The 16,428-nt window shown below is 51.3% G+C and overlaps 1 protein-coding gene across 1 annotated transcript; it reads right to left on the reverse strand.

Annotated features, from left to right (window-relative positions):
- Positions 1-1,267: 1,267 nt before the first annotated feature.
- Positions 1,268-14,920, reverse strand: LOC142000949 (tyrosine-protein kinase STYK1-like). Its single transcript, XM_074975668.1, has 9 exons — positions 14,869-14,920; positions 11,295-11,432; positions 9,563-9,805; positions 8,828-9,009; positions 6,996-7,076; positions 6,411-6,628; positions 5,208-5,248; positions 3,762-3,858; positions 1,268-1,517 (listed from the first exon to the last, which is right to left on the reverse strand). Exons 1-9 carry the CDS (start codon positions 14,918-14,920, stop codon positions 1,268-1,270), a joined length of 1,302 nt encoding a protein of 433 aa, XP_074831769.1.
- Positions 14,921-16,428: the final 1,508 nt, after the last annotated feature.

Here is a 16,428-nt window from a genome sequence, read left to right on the forward strand (position 1 = left end):
ATTCCAGCACATAAAGAACTGCATTGCATAGCAGAAAGAAAACCACATTGAGCCCAGTGATTCCTGGCCTTCCCTTTCCCTGGGCCACTTGTGTCTTCTGCACATGAAATCAGGTTTCTGAAGAACTACTCAGAGGGGGTCCATCTAGTCCAGTTCCTGTCTTCTGATGGTGGCCAATACCAGGTGCTTCAAAGGGAATCAGCAGAGCAAGGCAATTACGGAGTAATCCATCCCCTACAATTAGAGGTTTAAGGGTACTCAGAGCAAGTCCTTACAGCCTTGTCCATCATGACTTATAGCCATTGCTGGATCTATCCCGCATGAACTTATCTTAGTCTTTTTTTTTTCATCCCACTTTTACTTTTGGCCTTCATACATGATCCTGGTGGTGCACCCCAAGGCAAAGCGAACACTGTGTAAAAAAGCCCCTGCCCTGTATTAATGTCTGTCCAGCCTCTTGCTTTCCCTTGCTTTCAAGTGGGGAGGCCTCTTTTGTTTCCAAAACTCCAATACTTGGGCCTTCTCATCTGAAAATCTTACAGAAGCAACTAGCAACTCAGTGCCTTTGGAATGGTCAAGTGTTGCTGGGGAAACAGATGGATGGATTCAGGCCCACATTTTCAGATGAGGCCACTGCTTTGGTGAGCCCAACCAAGTCACTTTAGTTTTGATTTTGCAGAGCTTCTTTCCATTGCTTCTGGCTGGAGCCACTGGCATCTGGCACCAAGTCAAACCATTTGTGTCTCCAGTTGGGCACTAAACATCACTGGCCTCTTATGCAAGTATTCATCTGCCCAAGGTTGCGGCTAACTGTGGCAGAGCTGGACCTAAGAATGCTGGTACTCAGTCTCCTGCAGTAAATACTAGACCAAGCTGCCTCCCTGATTTGCAGGCTGAAGGAGGGATTTTCTTTGTAATTCTGGTGGTTCTTCCTGTTGGACAGTGACCCAGATGCTTTGGCACAGGGGAAGTATAGAAATAACATTTGTATTCTTAGTATGTTCTTCCCCATTCTGGTTAATGCTAGGATGACTTCCTTAGCTGCCTTCGGTGCTTTCTTTAACTCATGAAAACACACAAGATATCAGAAACTGCTTACTTGGCTCAGGCAGGAGAAGTTCCCTTGCCTGGTCAGGTCAAGGAGTTTTTAGATCTCTTCCTTCTTCTCTGAAGGCCTTGCCCTTGAATTTTTCTCATTGAAAAATAATGTGTGGAAATAGAAACTTTGCCACAGTCACCTTCTGTAGCTGCTTCTCTGCCATGCCTTTCACAGGGCTGCACTGGCACTGTCTGTGTTGTGCTTTACACAAGGATCAGAGAGACAGAGTTCGCCAGGGGCTTCCCTAGGGGAGACCCCTGCAATGCGCTGGTAGTCACTGAGGACCAGCCTGTCAGTGGCTGAAAGTGGCTGTGCGTCATTTGCATGGGGCATGTGAGAGTCCAACTGGTTGATCAGCTGTGAAAACATAGGCCTCTTAGAAGCTTTCCACTGCCAGCAGCTCCTCATGATGCGATACCTGTTAGTAACAGATACAAGTCATATTAGGTACAACCTTTGTATTAAGTCAAGAGAACAAACCAACAAAGAAAAACCCAGTAGCAAGAACATGTCATATATGTCTCTGCATTGAATTAGACACATAGTAATAATTGCTCAGCTTTTGCTGGTCTCTGCAGCCATAGGGACCTGGGAGATTTAAAGTGACGAGTTAAATTCTGCATGGTGGTAACTGGTTTGTGCTCAGATGGATTCAGGGCACTTGACAGGTCACACTGCCTCTTGGATTCAGTTGGTTTCAGGAAGGAAGTTAGTTAGTAGCTGGGAGGCCTTGGGGCTATAGTGTCCTAAACTGTATTATGATATGGGAGTATCATGGATTTATATATTGTTGTTGTGATGTTTTATTTGCTATTTATCCTTTTCCTAGTGGTTGCTAACACTCTGTTCTGGCTTTGGATTGCCACTGTCCATTGAGTAAATGTTTTTAGAGAACTATCTAAGATGACTCCGTGGTCTTTTTCTTGAGTAGTAACAACTAATTTGGATCCCATTATTTTGTAGGTATAAGTTGGGATTGTTTTTCCCAGATTTTGTGCAGTACTTTGCATTTCTCATCATTTATTTTCACAAGCCTTTTTGTTTCCCAATCATCCACTTCTGTTAGATTTTTTTTATAAGTCTTCTCAGTCAGCTTTAGCCCTAACTATCTTAAGTAACGTTATATGACTTTCAGATTTTGCCAGCCCACTGTTCACTTCTGTCTCTGTAGCATTTAATGGCATAGGTCTAAGAAGAGCTCCCAGGGGTTCCTGTGATTTTGTTTCCCTCTTTCCATCCTGAAAACTGACCATTTATTTCTACCCCTTGTTTCCTACCTCTTGACCAGTTACTGATCCATTGGAGGACTTCCCCTCTTTTCCCAGGGCTGCTTAGTTTGTCTTTAATCAGGACTCACTTTAAGTCTTTAATGAGGCTTTCTGAAAGTTCAAGTACACTAGATCACCCTTGGGCACGTTTCTTGACACAGCTCAAAGAATTCTAATCAAATGGTGAAGCATGACGGCCCTTCACAGAAGCCATATTGATGCTTCCCAAACATATTCTGTTCATTTATGTGTCTAATAATTTAGGTCTTTACTATAGTTTCTACCAATATGCCTAGGCTTGCCAGCCTGTAATTGCCAGGATCGCCACTGGGGCCTTTAAAAATGTGCATTGCTTTAGCTATTCTCTGGTCAAGTTGATTTAAGAGATATGTTACGTACCGCAGATAGTAGTTCTGTAATTTCATACCTGATTTCCTTCACTTGGCTGAGTGCCATCTGCTTCTGGTAACTTATTACTATTTAATTATCGGTTTGTTCCAAAACCTCATCTATTGTCACCTCAGTGTGGGACCGCTCCCCGCACTGGTCATTTAAAAAGAATGGCTCAGGTTTGGGAACCTCTCTCCCATCTTCAGCTGTGAAGACCAATGCAGAGAATTCATTTAGTCTCCCTGCAAGGATCTGATCTTCCTGGAGTGCTCCTTTAGCACCTCTGCTGTCAATGACCCCCCTGTTGTTTGGTCAGTCTCTGCTTTTGTTGTACTTTGAAAAATGATTGTTAGTTTTTGTGTCTTTAGCCAGTTGTTCTTCAAACTCTTTTCTGGTCTCCTAATCTACATTTACATTTGGCCTCCCAGAGTTTACGCTTCTTTCTGGTTTCCTCACTAGCATTTGACATCCAGTTTTGAAAAGGCACCTTTTCGCCTTTCCTTACCACAAGTGTGATACTGCACAGCCAGCAGCGACAGGGCACGTGGACACAATGGTCACAGCTCCCGTTCTCATCCCCCCGCGTGCTAATGTAGGAGAATGGCAGCTGGCGCCAGCTCACCGGAGGAGTAAATCCAACAACGCCCTAACTCTGTCTTGACACTTCTCCCTGCCAAGCATTTGATTACTGTCATTTTGGCACTCTGGGACCTCTCCTGCAGCTCTCCGAGGGCCTGGGGGCTTTGGGTAGTTTACATCTCCCCGTCCCCACTAAACCTCATGATGTGCCCATTTTACACAGGAGGCCCAGAGAGGGAAAGGGACAGACATCCCAGCTGCGAACACAGCCCAGCAGAGGCCCGCAGGCCTGGGCTCTAAGCACAAGGCTGTCCCCCTGCTGTGTAGTCGGGTCCCTCCCTAGCGGTGTTGCGTATGACTCCACCTCACTGGAATCAGTCAGTTTGACTATGGCTGAGTTGTCTTTGAGGTCACAAATCACTTACAGGTTGTTACCGCACTGGTCTGGCTTCTGCATGCGGGACCGTTGCTGTAGCCAGGAGAACACTTCCGAGGGCTGCAGGGTTGGGTAAGGGGGAGCACCTGGGAAAGCAGAATAAAGAGCCATCAGCTGATCTGAGGCCCGAGTTCAACTCTAGCTGAGATGCTCACCTCCAAACAGTTTGTGGCAGAGAAGAGCTGTGGGAGGATTGTTTCAGGAGGAGGATTAAAGGGACCTTGTCACTAGTGGAACAAAGAGAAGGGAACGGGGCCCTCTCTCCGTCCTGGGCAGGCTGGCTTGAACAGGTTAGCAGAGCCCTGTAAGCTACCCTGCTCAGTCGCCTGTGATAACAGTTCCTAGAGGCATGTAACAGCCAGAGACTGGCTGGTACCGGAGCACCCACTCCTCCTGCCCGGGCTTGTCTCTGACACGTCTGTGCACTGGAGGCTGCCACAGGAAGCAGACTCAGACACAGGGGTATTTCACCCTTTGGATGCTTCAGGCACCTTTGCCCTCAGCCTTGCCTGCTTGGCGAAGAAGTAACAAAAGGTTGGGGGCATGGGCTTTGCGAGGCATGTGCAGGGCGCAGATAGGGGCTAGCAGGTGCTCCCAGGGTGTGTAACTACGAGGGAAGAAATGAAGCTGGGTGGCAGGAAAGCTCCTTGCCACCAGATGTGCTGGGCTGTCGCACAGACTTCTAGCTGTGCAGGCTGCTGGTTAGGGGAGGGGGAAGATGCAGGGCCTAATGCCTGTGTCTGTTTTCCCATCTCTAGGGCTACGTCTACACTAGCCCAAAACTTCGAAATGGCCATGCAAATGGCCATTTCAAAGTTTACTAATGAGGCGCTGAAATGCATATTCAGCGCCTCATTAGAATGCCGGCAGCCGTGGCACTTCGAAATTGACGTGCCTCTCCCAGACCGGGCTCCTTTTCGAAAGGACCCCACCAACTTCGAAATACCCATGGTCCCATCTGCTGTTAGGAATAAGGGGATTTCGAAGTTGCCGAGGTCCTTTTGAAAAGGAGCCCCGTCTGGACGAGCTGCGCGGCGGTGAGCTGCGTCAATTTCAAAGTGCGGCGGCCGCCCGCATGCTAATGAGGTTTTGAATATGTATTTCAGTGCCTCATTAGTAAACTTCGAAATGGCCATTTCAAAGTTTTGGACTAGTGTAGACATAGCCTAGGAGGGGACCCTCCTTGCAGGTGCTTGGGACCCTGGGAAGGCACTACAGAAGTGCCAAACATACCCTCAGGTGGTAGGGAAACAGTTTAGGGATTTGGTTTGTGCACGGGGTCATTGTCAGGACTTGAAGGGCTGGATGCAGGCCAGCTGGCCGGCGCCGGGGAGAGGACATGTGGCCACGCCACTGGTGTGCTGGGATCTTTCCTTGGACAGTCACTGGTTGATTCAGGGACAACAGCAAAGCTGTGGGGGATGGGAGGAGTTACCTAGTGTGATCATCTCATACAGCAGAATCCCGAATGACCATCTGGGGAGGAAGCACAAGCGAAACAAAGTCAAAACAGCTCCTCCCAGGCGCAGCGGTGACCCTCGGGGGGCCCAGGAAGGCTCATGTCCCCCCGCACCATGAGGAGAGGGGACAGGACCTACAGCTGTGGGGCCAGAGCCCAGTGTCCCACCTACCTGCGGCTGCACCGCTGGCTCTAGACCTAGCGCAGCTTTGGCCACCAGCCCTGTGCGGTCCTCCCACCTGCCGGAGACCTGACCCTGCTCCAGGCCCCAGTGAGGAGGGGTGGGGGATGGAGGGTCGGGGCAGGAAAAGCCAGGGACTAGGGCAGATGGTGGGGCTGTCCAGTGTCCCGCACGCCCCTAGGGATGGCCCTGCCAGGCCGAGGGATGGTGCAGGGAGGAATCATTGCAGGGGCAGTCAGGTGGCAAGTGTCCTCCTTGAGCAGTCGCATATGCTCATGTATTTAACACATCCATTTATTCCCCCAGCTCCTCTGTTCCACACCTTGTACCTATGCGTTGTTTCAGCCCCAGCTGTGCTGCTGTTCATCTGGTCCCAGAAAACCCATGTGGCCAACTAGATGGACAGCACTGGCCTGGGAAAAAGGCCTACCCCTGAGACAGAACCCAGGTGTCCTGCATCAGGGCTGTGTCGCTGTGCCTAGCTAAGAGGGTTGTGTGGCCTGACCCTGCTGCATCACTGAGCGCAGCCACAAGAGTTGCGTGAAGACTGGCCAGGAGCGGGTGGGAATTGTGACTATTCTGCAAACGCCAGTTTCAGTCTCATGTAGCTGAGTTCAAGTGCTGTGAAACTGTCAGCTGGGAATGGCTCCGCCAGAGCGCTTACGGCCCTGCGGCCGCGTTGGCACAGCTGTCCTTGTGAGCTCTCCTATGTGGCTATCGCCTCAGAAGACCTGGTCTTTCTTCCCCAGCCCTGCCACTGGCTGCTGGGTGATCGGGGCTTGTCTCTGCCTGCCCTTTGGCTTCTATGTGTAGACTCAGCTTTCCCCTGGTCTGGCAAAATCCCTGGTTCACTCCAGTGCAGCCTGACTCTAACCCAAACATGAAGCGGTTGGTGCCCGGCTTTCCCCTGCGAGCCAGCATGTGTTTCCTCTGCTGTTCCCCACTCAGCTCTGCAGAGCCCCTTGCTTTCAGATGTGCTGTAGCCAGTGCTAACTCACACGTCGCCCTTGGCTGTGACTGGGTGCTTCAGGATCCTTTCTGGCGGCAGCCACTTGATGGGCACCTCAGCTGCTTTCCTAGCTGGCAGCATGCCTCTGCGGTAGACCTCCCCTGCCAGCCCCAGGCCGCAGAGCCGGACTCGCATATCCTGGTGGATCAGGATGTTTCGAGCTGCTACGTCACCATGGATCAGCTTCTGGCTTGCTGTCAGATATTCCTGCAATCAGAAGAGCTGCATTCGCATGTGCAAGGGAGACTCTGGGCCTGCATGAGTAGCAAGGGGTCTGCCACCTCTGGCTCAGCAGCCACAGAGTTAGCCACTGCAGCTGCTGCTCTCCCCAGTCTGATTAGCATCTGCAATGAGATAACTGGCTCTGTGGATAGGGGAAAATCAACGGATGTGATTGGTCTGGACTTTAGCAAAGCTTTTGATACAGTCACCCACAATATTCTTGTCGGCACGTTAAAGGAATGTGGATTGGATAAATGGACGGTTGTTCTGTAGCTCTGGAGAGAAGCTGGACTCTCCTCTCTAAAGATTAACAAGCTGAGTTTGAAATAACAAGCCTGCTCCTCTCTCTTACCAGGCCACGTGCAATTTGGATTGCCAGGGCAAACACCGTCTTCTCCGTCAGGCCACCCATGCCCTGACCGGGTACGGCCCCCTGCCAAGTCAAAAGAACAAGAGACAGTTCTCTCAGACAGCTGCCCTGTCCCTGCAAATGCTGCCCCACACGACAAGAACTTCCATGGGGGGCCCACTAGTGCCGCTCTGATCCAGGTTACCTTGCCAGCACAGCAGACAAGGCTGGGGCTGAGAGTCAGGGCCTTGGCAGGTTTAACCCTGTCCCCTCCCCCAGGTGAGAGAGTGTCAGATTCCCTTTCCCTCCTGCCCTGTGTGAGCCAGGGGCATGGGCAATAGATGACAGGAGCAAGTCCTGCCTTCCTGGGACTTAGTGCTAAACCTCTTACCTCTTCTGCTCCCTATTGTCACCATTCCTGCAGGCTCCCACAGCAGCCTGGTGAGTCCTCCTCCTGATGAGTTCTAGCTACTGACAATTTAAAAGGCATCCAGCTTGCCAGACCTATTAGCATAACACTGAACCGATGAAAGAGCCATTAAGTGGTAATGAAGCTATTTAACCAGCTTGTGCTAACCTGGCGACATTACTGTCAGTGTCTGAATTTACTGACAAAACCAGCTGTACATTACTTGACTATGTCTAGTTTAGAATTTGCTTTAAATATTTCATTAGTTTGTGGCTGAAACTTATACAATAACATCTCTAAAAAATCCTTGCCTAGATATTGAGATGTGCAATACGAGTATTCAGCTTTAGCCTTACATGCTTGACTCTGCAGACAAATAGTGTTTTAATAAATTCTTCAAATGACCATTCTGATCTAAAACACCCTTTTTAATTTTAATTACTGTGGTACAAAAACTTGCTTATAAAGTTTTCCTGTGCTTTCTGTCCATCCCTGCTGTAATTTCTCTCCACCCTCTGTTGGAGAGAGTCCTTAAAGGGACAACAGCCCTTTTCTCCCAGCCAGCTGGACAAATGATTTCTCTTTCTTCTAGTTGATGAATTAGTTTTAAGAGAACCTTCCACCCAAATCAGTACCTTAGCAAGATATAAAATCCTTTGTTATGTCTAAAATCTTGGGAGACATATCTTAACATAAACATGAAATTTCATAGACATTTATTCTTAGTGAGGTCACACAAAATAGTGTTCCCTTTTTCTGACTGTATTTCATTATGCTGTGAATACACTAAACCACTGTGACATATTAATTTAAAATAATGTCTTTGTTTCAGTGCCTGTAATGTGTCACAATCTGGAACTTCTTGAAGACTTAAGAGTACATTTACAATATAAAATCAGCTTTGAAATATTGATTAAGAATATATAAAAGAGAGAACAGCTGCATCATGGATCCCGCAATCGATGTTGTATTCAGCAGGACAGCGAACTGACATGCCCTTAGGCCAAAGTTTTTGCAAATAAATATCTGACAAACTTCAGGGAATATCAAAACACCTGTGACTGACATTATGTTAGTCCCCAATTTAGTGCTTTTATTTTGGTCCCTTCTGCATGTCCCGTCTTCACACTCTGGCATGCAGTGGAAAACAAGGCCAATGCAGGTAACTGGGTAAAATGCAGGGGCCTGGGCTATCCAAGAGGTCACATGAGGTGATTTATTGAGCTCTCCTGGCCTTGAACTCTGTCAAACTGGGGCTTTCTGACAAACTTCAATTACCAGGAGACTTTCCAGCTCTCCTGCCTTTATTCCGCTGCTGCTTGGAGAACCAGCCAGGCCACGATGCAGGGAGGGGGCAGAGGTGATGCATTGCCTGTTATTCCCCCATTACGGCTCAGCCACCTCAAAGCCACATGGCTCCTCTCACCTGACGGGTTTGCCACAGGAAGCCCAATAAATTCCCAGGACTCACAGCCTCCAAGATGAGGCACAGGGGCAGCGCTTGGCTTTGGCACCACAGGACCTTCACCAGGCTGTCATGGTCACAGATCTTGAGGTGAAACTTCATCACTCCTATGAAACTCTTCACTTCTTGAGGGCTGGAGGCCCCTGATGGAAGGGAACCAGAAACAGCATTAACAGCACAGGCGGGCAGCAGGAGGTGGGAAGCCAGGAGAGCCGAGGGCCCAAGCGCTGACCAGAAAGGAGAATGACCCCCGGAGAAGCAAAGTGAAGCTCAGCAGAAAGGAGATCCAGGTTGCATTTGCAGCCCAGAGCTGGGTGGTGCTGCGGCGGGGAGGGCGCAGTGTCACCAAAGGAACCTGGAGCTAGGGAGTTTGAGCAAGGAAATGCTAGAAGCTGCTTAAGTTTCCCTGGCCACCAGCTCTTATTAAATAAGTGGGGCCAGTGGGTGGCACAGACTCCCTCCTTTCCCCCACCGCATGATGCCGGCATCCTGCAGACATGAGTCTGCAGCAGGCCTCGACACCCCCAAGACACAATCCCCTTCCTCAAAGGATAGCTCCAAGTGTAGCCGCCCAGCACGTTGGCTAAGCTGCCTTCGCAGAGCTTTCTCCTGTTCCAGGCATCCCGTGTGGGCCATCGCACAGCCCAAGCCTGGCTGGCAGCAAGAGAAAGGTCCCTCTCCCCCGAGCTTGCTCACCTGGTAGTTTCCTGAGAATCACGGGCAGCGAAGGCCCCAAGGAACCCGTTCGGCTGAGGGTGGCTCGAGAAATCTGTCCGTATCGCCCCATGCACAGGAAGGTCTCGTCCTGGATGTGCCAGTCCTCAGGCAGCTCCCACTTTGCGAGGAGAGAATCCTTCAGCTCCTGTAGCCCCTCCAGTGAAGTGGCTGCAGTCAGGGAGTTGCATTCCTTCCAGCTTGGCCTTGGAAGATCTTCATCATCTGCCAAGAAAGAAACATCGTCCGGTGCATCCCAAACCGGAAGGAAGCCCCTCGGTGGAAAAGTCAGAGTGCTGGGGGCCAGAGGGGGGTGCTTGGATTTTCCTGATGTGTGGGAATTTGCTCCCTTATAGATGGGAGGGGGGCGGGGACAGTAGTTCTGGCTGGGGTGTGTGCAGGTTCTGTGCAAGCTTCCCACCCTAGGGTTCTGGGGCTGCCTTACCCCTTCCCGCTCCTGACCTGCCACAGGCACTTACCAGTTGCCCGGACATAGACCTGGCACACACAGAAGGTGGTGGGGACTCGGCCCCAAGAGGCAGCAGCCTGGAGCCACTATTAGCAGCTGCTGTCACAGCAAACTAGCCACATTCGTCTGCAAATACATTTCTTGTTGAGGCCAACTAGCCACCTTCAACAGGCCCTATAGCCCCATGTGGCCAGTGTATAGAGCTACATGTGGGACACGCCAGGCCCAGGCCTTGCTCCAGTTCTCTGCGTTCCTCTTTCGTGCAGAGCTCTGCAACACTGCACTGGTGGGCAGCACTTGTGAGATGTGGCATGTGATGGAGGGAGGAAGGGACAGGCTAAAATGCCACGCTGTCTCCAGCACTGTATTTCCACGGACCCTCTTTCAGCTGGTGCTCAGCAGGGCTGGGCCGTAAGGCTGAGTGCTGTGTGCAGAAGGGGTTGACGCAGGGGTTGGACCTGTTCACTCCCAGCAGGAATGACAAGCTCACTTCAGGCTGGATGCTAAATCAGGACCCAGAATCTCTGCCGGGACTGTGCACTGCCACTGCAGAGGCCTCCAGGGCAGGTGCTGTCAACACAGCCAGCCCCAGGAATGGTTCTGGCCTGGAGCACCATCCATCCTGGTGCCTCACGAGAGCCCTGGGAGCCCGGCTGCCATGGCATCTCCTGACAAACACAGCAGAAACTAGCTGAGTTGCTACTGCCCAGCGGAGCCTTGGCTTCCTGCTGCAATGCACTGCACTGGCTGCACGGCCGTGACTGAACAGTCCTGTAGCTTTGGGGAAATCCCTGGATTGCTCAGCTTACACCCTCACTGACTGGGACCAAGCACTGATGAGGAGGAAGTGTGGTACAATGGTCGGAGCTGGGGACTGAGACTCACAACTCCTACATGATCTGACCATTGCAGCTCACCTCTCGGATGCATTCTGCAGCTGGATCGCACGGGAGCACCTGCTCCAAAGGCTGGGCTGAGATTTACAGGCACCATTGTGCACAGCTTGTTTTCGGTCCTTTCCCCTTCCCATCTCAGCTGCATGCTGTGTGTCCAGCTGGTTGTGTTCTGTCCCTACACAGCCACAGGGCTCATTAGGGTGTGAAATGCTCCTAACCTGGACTCACCTGGCAAGCTTTGCTGATGGGGTCACTTGAGTATCTAGGAGAGGGCCAGGGCTGGAGATAGAGATGGGCAAAGGCCTCTTGGGGGGAGGGAGACTCCAAGCTGCAAAGCTTATGTCCTTACCTTCCAGCAAGATGATGGGCCCCTCCTCAGCATCCTGCGCCCTCCTGCATGTCTTCCAGACAATGACCATCACCACCAGGAATGTGCTCGAGGCCAGGAAGGCAGGGACAATGATCATCGCGTACCGCAGCTCGTCATCTGCAACAAGGAGCCAGGAGAGAGATGACCCTCTTGGTGCTGGCATGGAGGCCTTGGCAGCTCCTGGTTGACCCTCAGTAACTAGGTACAAGGGCTGAACAAGGAGTCGAACCCTATGGCCCTGCATGTCCTTGCTTGGCCTCTAATGAGATGCCTTCAGCCCTCAGGCCCTTTATCACCCTTCTCTCCAGGAATCAGAGCTCCTTAATAGAGTCCCAGGGCCTCACAGGACCACCCACGTTCAAGACCTCAGCGTTCGTCTGCCCTGGAGCTGGAAGTGCACAGCCATACTCAGGGCAGCTCACCCATGCCTCCCCCAAGCCCCAGCACCTGCCGGTCAGCTGCTCTGGTTAGTGACTAGTTTAGTAACGGCTAGCTGGGTATGTGCTTGGCACCTCTGTCATGCCATGCTTCATGGGTATGTGCTTGGCACCTCTGTCATGCCATGCTTCATGGGTATGTGCTTGGCACCTCTGTCATGCCATGCTTCATGAACACTGAATTATCAATATGAATATCCAGAATTCAAACAAGCTTTAGACAAAACACATCATGTAACATCATGTTTAAAGTTACGGCCTGCTGAGTCAGCATGTTCAATTTCTGTGCACGTGTCACCCTTGTACGTGAAGTCAGAAATCTGAAGTGTGAACCTGTTCATAAATCTAGATGGGCTAATGAGGGCCATCAGTGATACTCCGGAAACATAGTGGCCCTAAACCCAAACCAACAACCTGTGAATAGTCTCCTGTGAGCCTGGACTGTGGCTGGTCCTGCCCGGACATGTGTCCAGGCCACCTGATACAAGAACCCATTTTGGATCTTGTACTTTTTTCACTCACAGGCCGTGTCTACACTAGCCCAAAACTTCAAAATGGCCGTGCAAATGGCCATTTCGAAGTTTACTAATGAGGCACTGAAATACATATTCAGAGCTTCATTAGCATGTGGGCGGCTGCGGCGCTTCGAAAGTGATGCAGCTCGCCGCCGCGCGTCTCGGCCTGATGGGGCTCCTTTTGAAAAGGACCCCGGCTATTTTGAAGTCCCCTTATTCCCATCTGCTCATAGGAATAAGGGGACTTCCAAGTAGCTGGGGTCCTTTCAAAAAGGAGCCCCGTCGCGACGAGCTGTGCGGCACTGAGCTGTGTCAATTTTGAAGCGCTGCGGCCGCCCGCATGCTAATGAAGCACTGAATATTTGCATGGCCATTTCGAAGTTTTGGGCTAGTGTAGACACGGCCACAGTGAGAAAAACTGAACACAAAGAATTCACGCCCTTGGCCAAAGGGTTGTAAAGGTGGGAAACCAAACAACCGGGGAGCTGCCAATGCCAGGAGCCCCCCTACCACTTCTCACCAATGTTGCCTCTATTTTTTCCCATCCATAGGCGGAATAAGTTCTGTTCTGTGCCCCAAGCCATATGGAGATGTGCGACACCCCTAGAAACACCTGCTGACAAGCCCTGGGCACGGTGGGTGCTCTGCTAATCAGCTGGGCAGCACATGACTCTCTCCTGGGTGGCCGCACAAGCACCCAGCTGACAGGGAACTCTGCTTACCACCCAAAATGCCTCTGCACCCAGGTGCCTGAACAGGAGGAAGGATCGGGATCGAGCTAAGAGGCTGCCCAGCTTGTGGCAAAACGTGATCAGAACAGCTGTTAGGGTAAGAGTTGCACATAACAAGTTTCGTAATGCATTGGGCTTAGCTGGTGTGGTTTATTTTGCTTAGTGACGTACTTTGTTCTGTCTGTTATCACTTACAACCCTTCAGTCCTACTTTCTAGATTTAATAAAAGCACCTGTCAGTATTTTAAAAACTCTCCTGGTTTTCCAGGCTTAGGCTTGGCAAGCCTGTGGAGCTCCTGCCCCCACGGAAGTCAGTGAGGCTTTTTTCGGGGAGTTGAGTAAGGCAGGAGCTGGTGGGTGCGACAGCAGAGCAGCTGTAGGAATGCCATGCATGGTTGCTTCACTTGGTGCTGTGTTGTGTGTGGTGCTGTAGGGCTGGGTAGGTGCACAGTGCTTCCGTGTTTGTATTTTGAACTTTCATCTCTGTTGTGAACCAACTCAAGCCAGTGGGGGGGCCCACGCTGCAGTTTATGCTAGCGGGAGCATGCATTGCAGACAGCGTTTGAGTGGGGAATGGGAGTTCACATTTTAGCAGCTTGTTATTTTGACCTTGGCCTTTTAGCTCTGCAAATTCAAGCGAGCAAAGTTTAAACTGAGTGTGAGGTTTATAGCAGGGGTGTGGTCATGGTGACAGCTGAACTGCATGGAGGTGGGGTGGCCTGGGGTATCTGGTCATTGCCAAATTTAAATTTTGTTCTAAAGGTGTAACAATCTTGGAAGTTATGCATCAGCTGAGGGAAAACATTCCTCTGGTATTAGCTCTGTTCTGAACCAAGTTCTCTGTCTGAGAATTTCCTTGGCTGTGCAATAGGCTCTGTCCAGCTGGAGATAAAGCCAGCTGGCTCTGGCCTGTCAGATAGCAAGAGGCCATCCAGAAAGACCTCACACTGTCCACCTGCAAACATCAGTGACTCATTCATTGTGTGGGCTGTGGCAAGAGGAAGGGAGAGAAGCTCTTTAAGTCTGTAGTGGTTTAACAGGCTTCCAGTTTTCAAACCTAGAGAGAAGCCCCTGCCTTTCTGTGCCTCTCTTTTCTGCCCCGCTGCTGGGTCTTGTCCCAACAGCTGAGCACCATGTTTAGAACATCTTTGCCCCACAAATGGTCCTTTTCATGAAAATTGAAATGCAACTTTTGTGTTTTGATTATGAAACATTTCTATTAAAAACTAAAAAACGGTGCAGGCGTTCTGGGTTTTTTTCCTTCCCTTCCTCGTTTTCAAGGAAAAGGAAGAAAATAATAAAACCCATGATGCTGAAATTCTCCCAGCTTTTGAAAATGTTCTTGTTTTTTTTTTCCAGCCAGCTCTGCTCTTTCCCCTTTCCTGACCCCCCAAGCCCTGCCAGGTCCCCCTCCAGAGAGAGTCATTCTGAAACCATTCCCCCAACCCCCAATTTTCTCTCCACCCCACCCCATTGGTCCCTCTGGGTTCTCTGGTCCTGGCTTCTACCCATTCATCTTGCCTTTGCTGGAGCTCAGCCTGGAGACAGTATGAGGTCGGGTTCTCATTCGAGCCCTTTTGAAGATGCCAAAAGGAAAACAAAAAATAGGCCCCGTTTCCTTCTTGGTATAACCAGCACAACTTTGATATTTTTTCCCCCAAACGTCCCAGCAAACTCTCCCCAGGGGCGGGAGGTGGCATGCACCATCTCAAGGTAGCTGGGATTTTTCGGGGGACGTTAGGAGCGGAGTGTGGTACATGGTTGTAATGGGAAGCGAGGCCATTGCTCAGCAGCAGCCTGGAGACAGACTGAGACTCTGCTGGGAGGACACCCAAAGCCGCCCAGAAGAGAGGAAGAGAGGAGGACTTACTGCACAGATAATCTGCGCTGGAGACGTTGCAGTGTGGGGGCTGGGCTCCCATTGGAGAATGTTCCCGTCCAAGTGTGGGACTCAGCCTGCCTCAGGTCCAGGGCTCCCAGCAAGACTGGTGAGTGTGTCTCGGTGAGGGGACCTGCTCCAGGGCCTGGCCACCTGTCTCGCTCTCCCCAGCACCGGTTTCTGGGCAGCCTCTCCCCGGCAGGTGCCTGGTGGGTGTTACAACGTGAAGCTCTGGGCAAAGGTTTTGGTGCAGGCAGGTTCGGTGTCGGGCTCAAGTTCAAGGACTCTGTGTGCCGTTGAACACTTATCTTCTGTGTTGCTGGCAGGGTCTGAGCCAGCCCCTGCTGTGCGCAGGGGGAACTCCCACTGGCTTCCAGGCAGCAGCATCGAGCTCGGGACTTTGCACCTCTTGTTCCTTGGCCACCTGCAGGCAGGCCTGGCATAGCACAAAGAGCGAGGACCATGGAGAGTGCCCTGAGCGGTGGGAGCCTGGGGGGCTGCCAAGTAAGCTCTGCACCAGCTGGCCCGGGCCTCATGCTGCTGCCCCGGTCTCCTGCCATGGCTGTCAGTAGCACGTGGTGCCCAGAGGATGGGCAGGGCAGGTAAAGTGCTAATAGCCACGGGGCAGGTGCACTGCCAGGTTGCAGGGAAACCGAATTCAAGGGAGGTGTGACCTGAAGGAGCCAATGACTCATTGGCCCCATTGAACAAGGCTTAGCCCAGGGCCTGCATGCAGCTGCCAAGGGACAGGATGCTCTTGCGCAAAGCCAGGGCCGCCTCCCTCTGCCCTGATTCTATGTCTTGGACAGGACCGAGCCTGCATAGAACAGGCCCACTGCAATTACTACAGCGATACAAGCAACACACAGAGCACGCGGCTCTCCGTGCTGCTTCTGTCCGAATCTCTTTTCTCCCCTCCTTAGAACTCCGGGGCCAGATTTGTCCCTGGCGCAACACGACCCACTCACACAAGCTGTGAATTTGACTCAGTGCCCCTGCTTTGTAGGTGCAAACCTGCAAACCCTGTCCCCACTGAACTTGTGGGAATTAATTCCCATGTGGCCAGACGCCAGCATGCTGGGGCGTTTTGCCCATCTGCTTGAGCGACCTGCCTGCGTGATGTGACAATAACCCAACAAAAACACCTTAGCGACGAGGGCGTAAGCTTCCCTGAGTCGCAGCTCCCTTCATCGGCTGCATGAAATGAAAGAAAAAGAAAGAGGTGGTAGGGGGACAGCTGGCGTGTACCTCAGAGCTAATTCAATCAGGCGGATGTGGCTAAGAAGGGGAGAACACCGAAAGTGGAAGATTACCTATTGTAACGCAAGCGCCTTTCCCAGCTGTTCCTAGTCAGACCCATTCAGGGGGTGGCAGATTTGCACATGAATTCCAGCTTGGCAGGTCCACGTTGCAGCCCATTTTTGCAGATTGTTTTGCTTCAGGGTGGCAGCTTTCCAGGCTGTAACTTACTAGTGCCAAGAAACCATCCCCACTTCTCTCCTCCCCTTGCCCCTCCCAGCTCTAGAAACCCTGGATTCTGTTTTTCTACTC

This window comes from Carettochelys insculpta, chromosome 23, assembly GCF_033958435.1.
Source record: "Carettochelys insculpta isolate YL-2023 chromosome 23, ASM3395843v1, whole genome shotgun sequence".
NCBI lineage: Eukaryota > Metazoa > Chordata > Testudines > Carettochelyidae > Carettochelys > Carettochelys insculpta.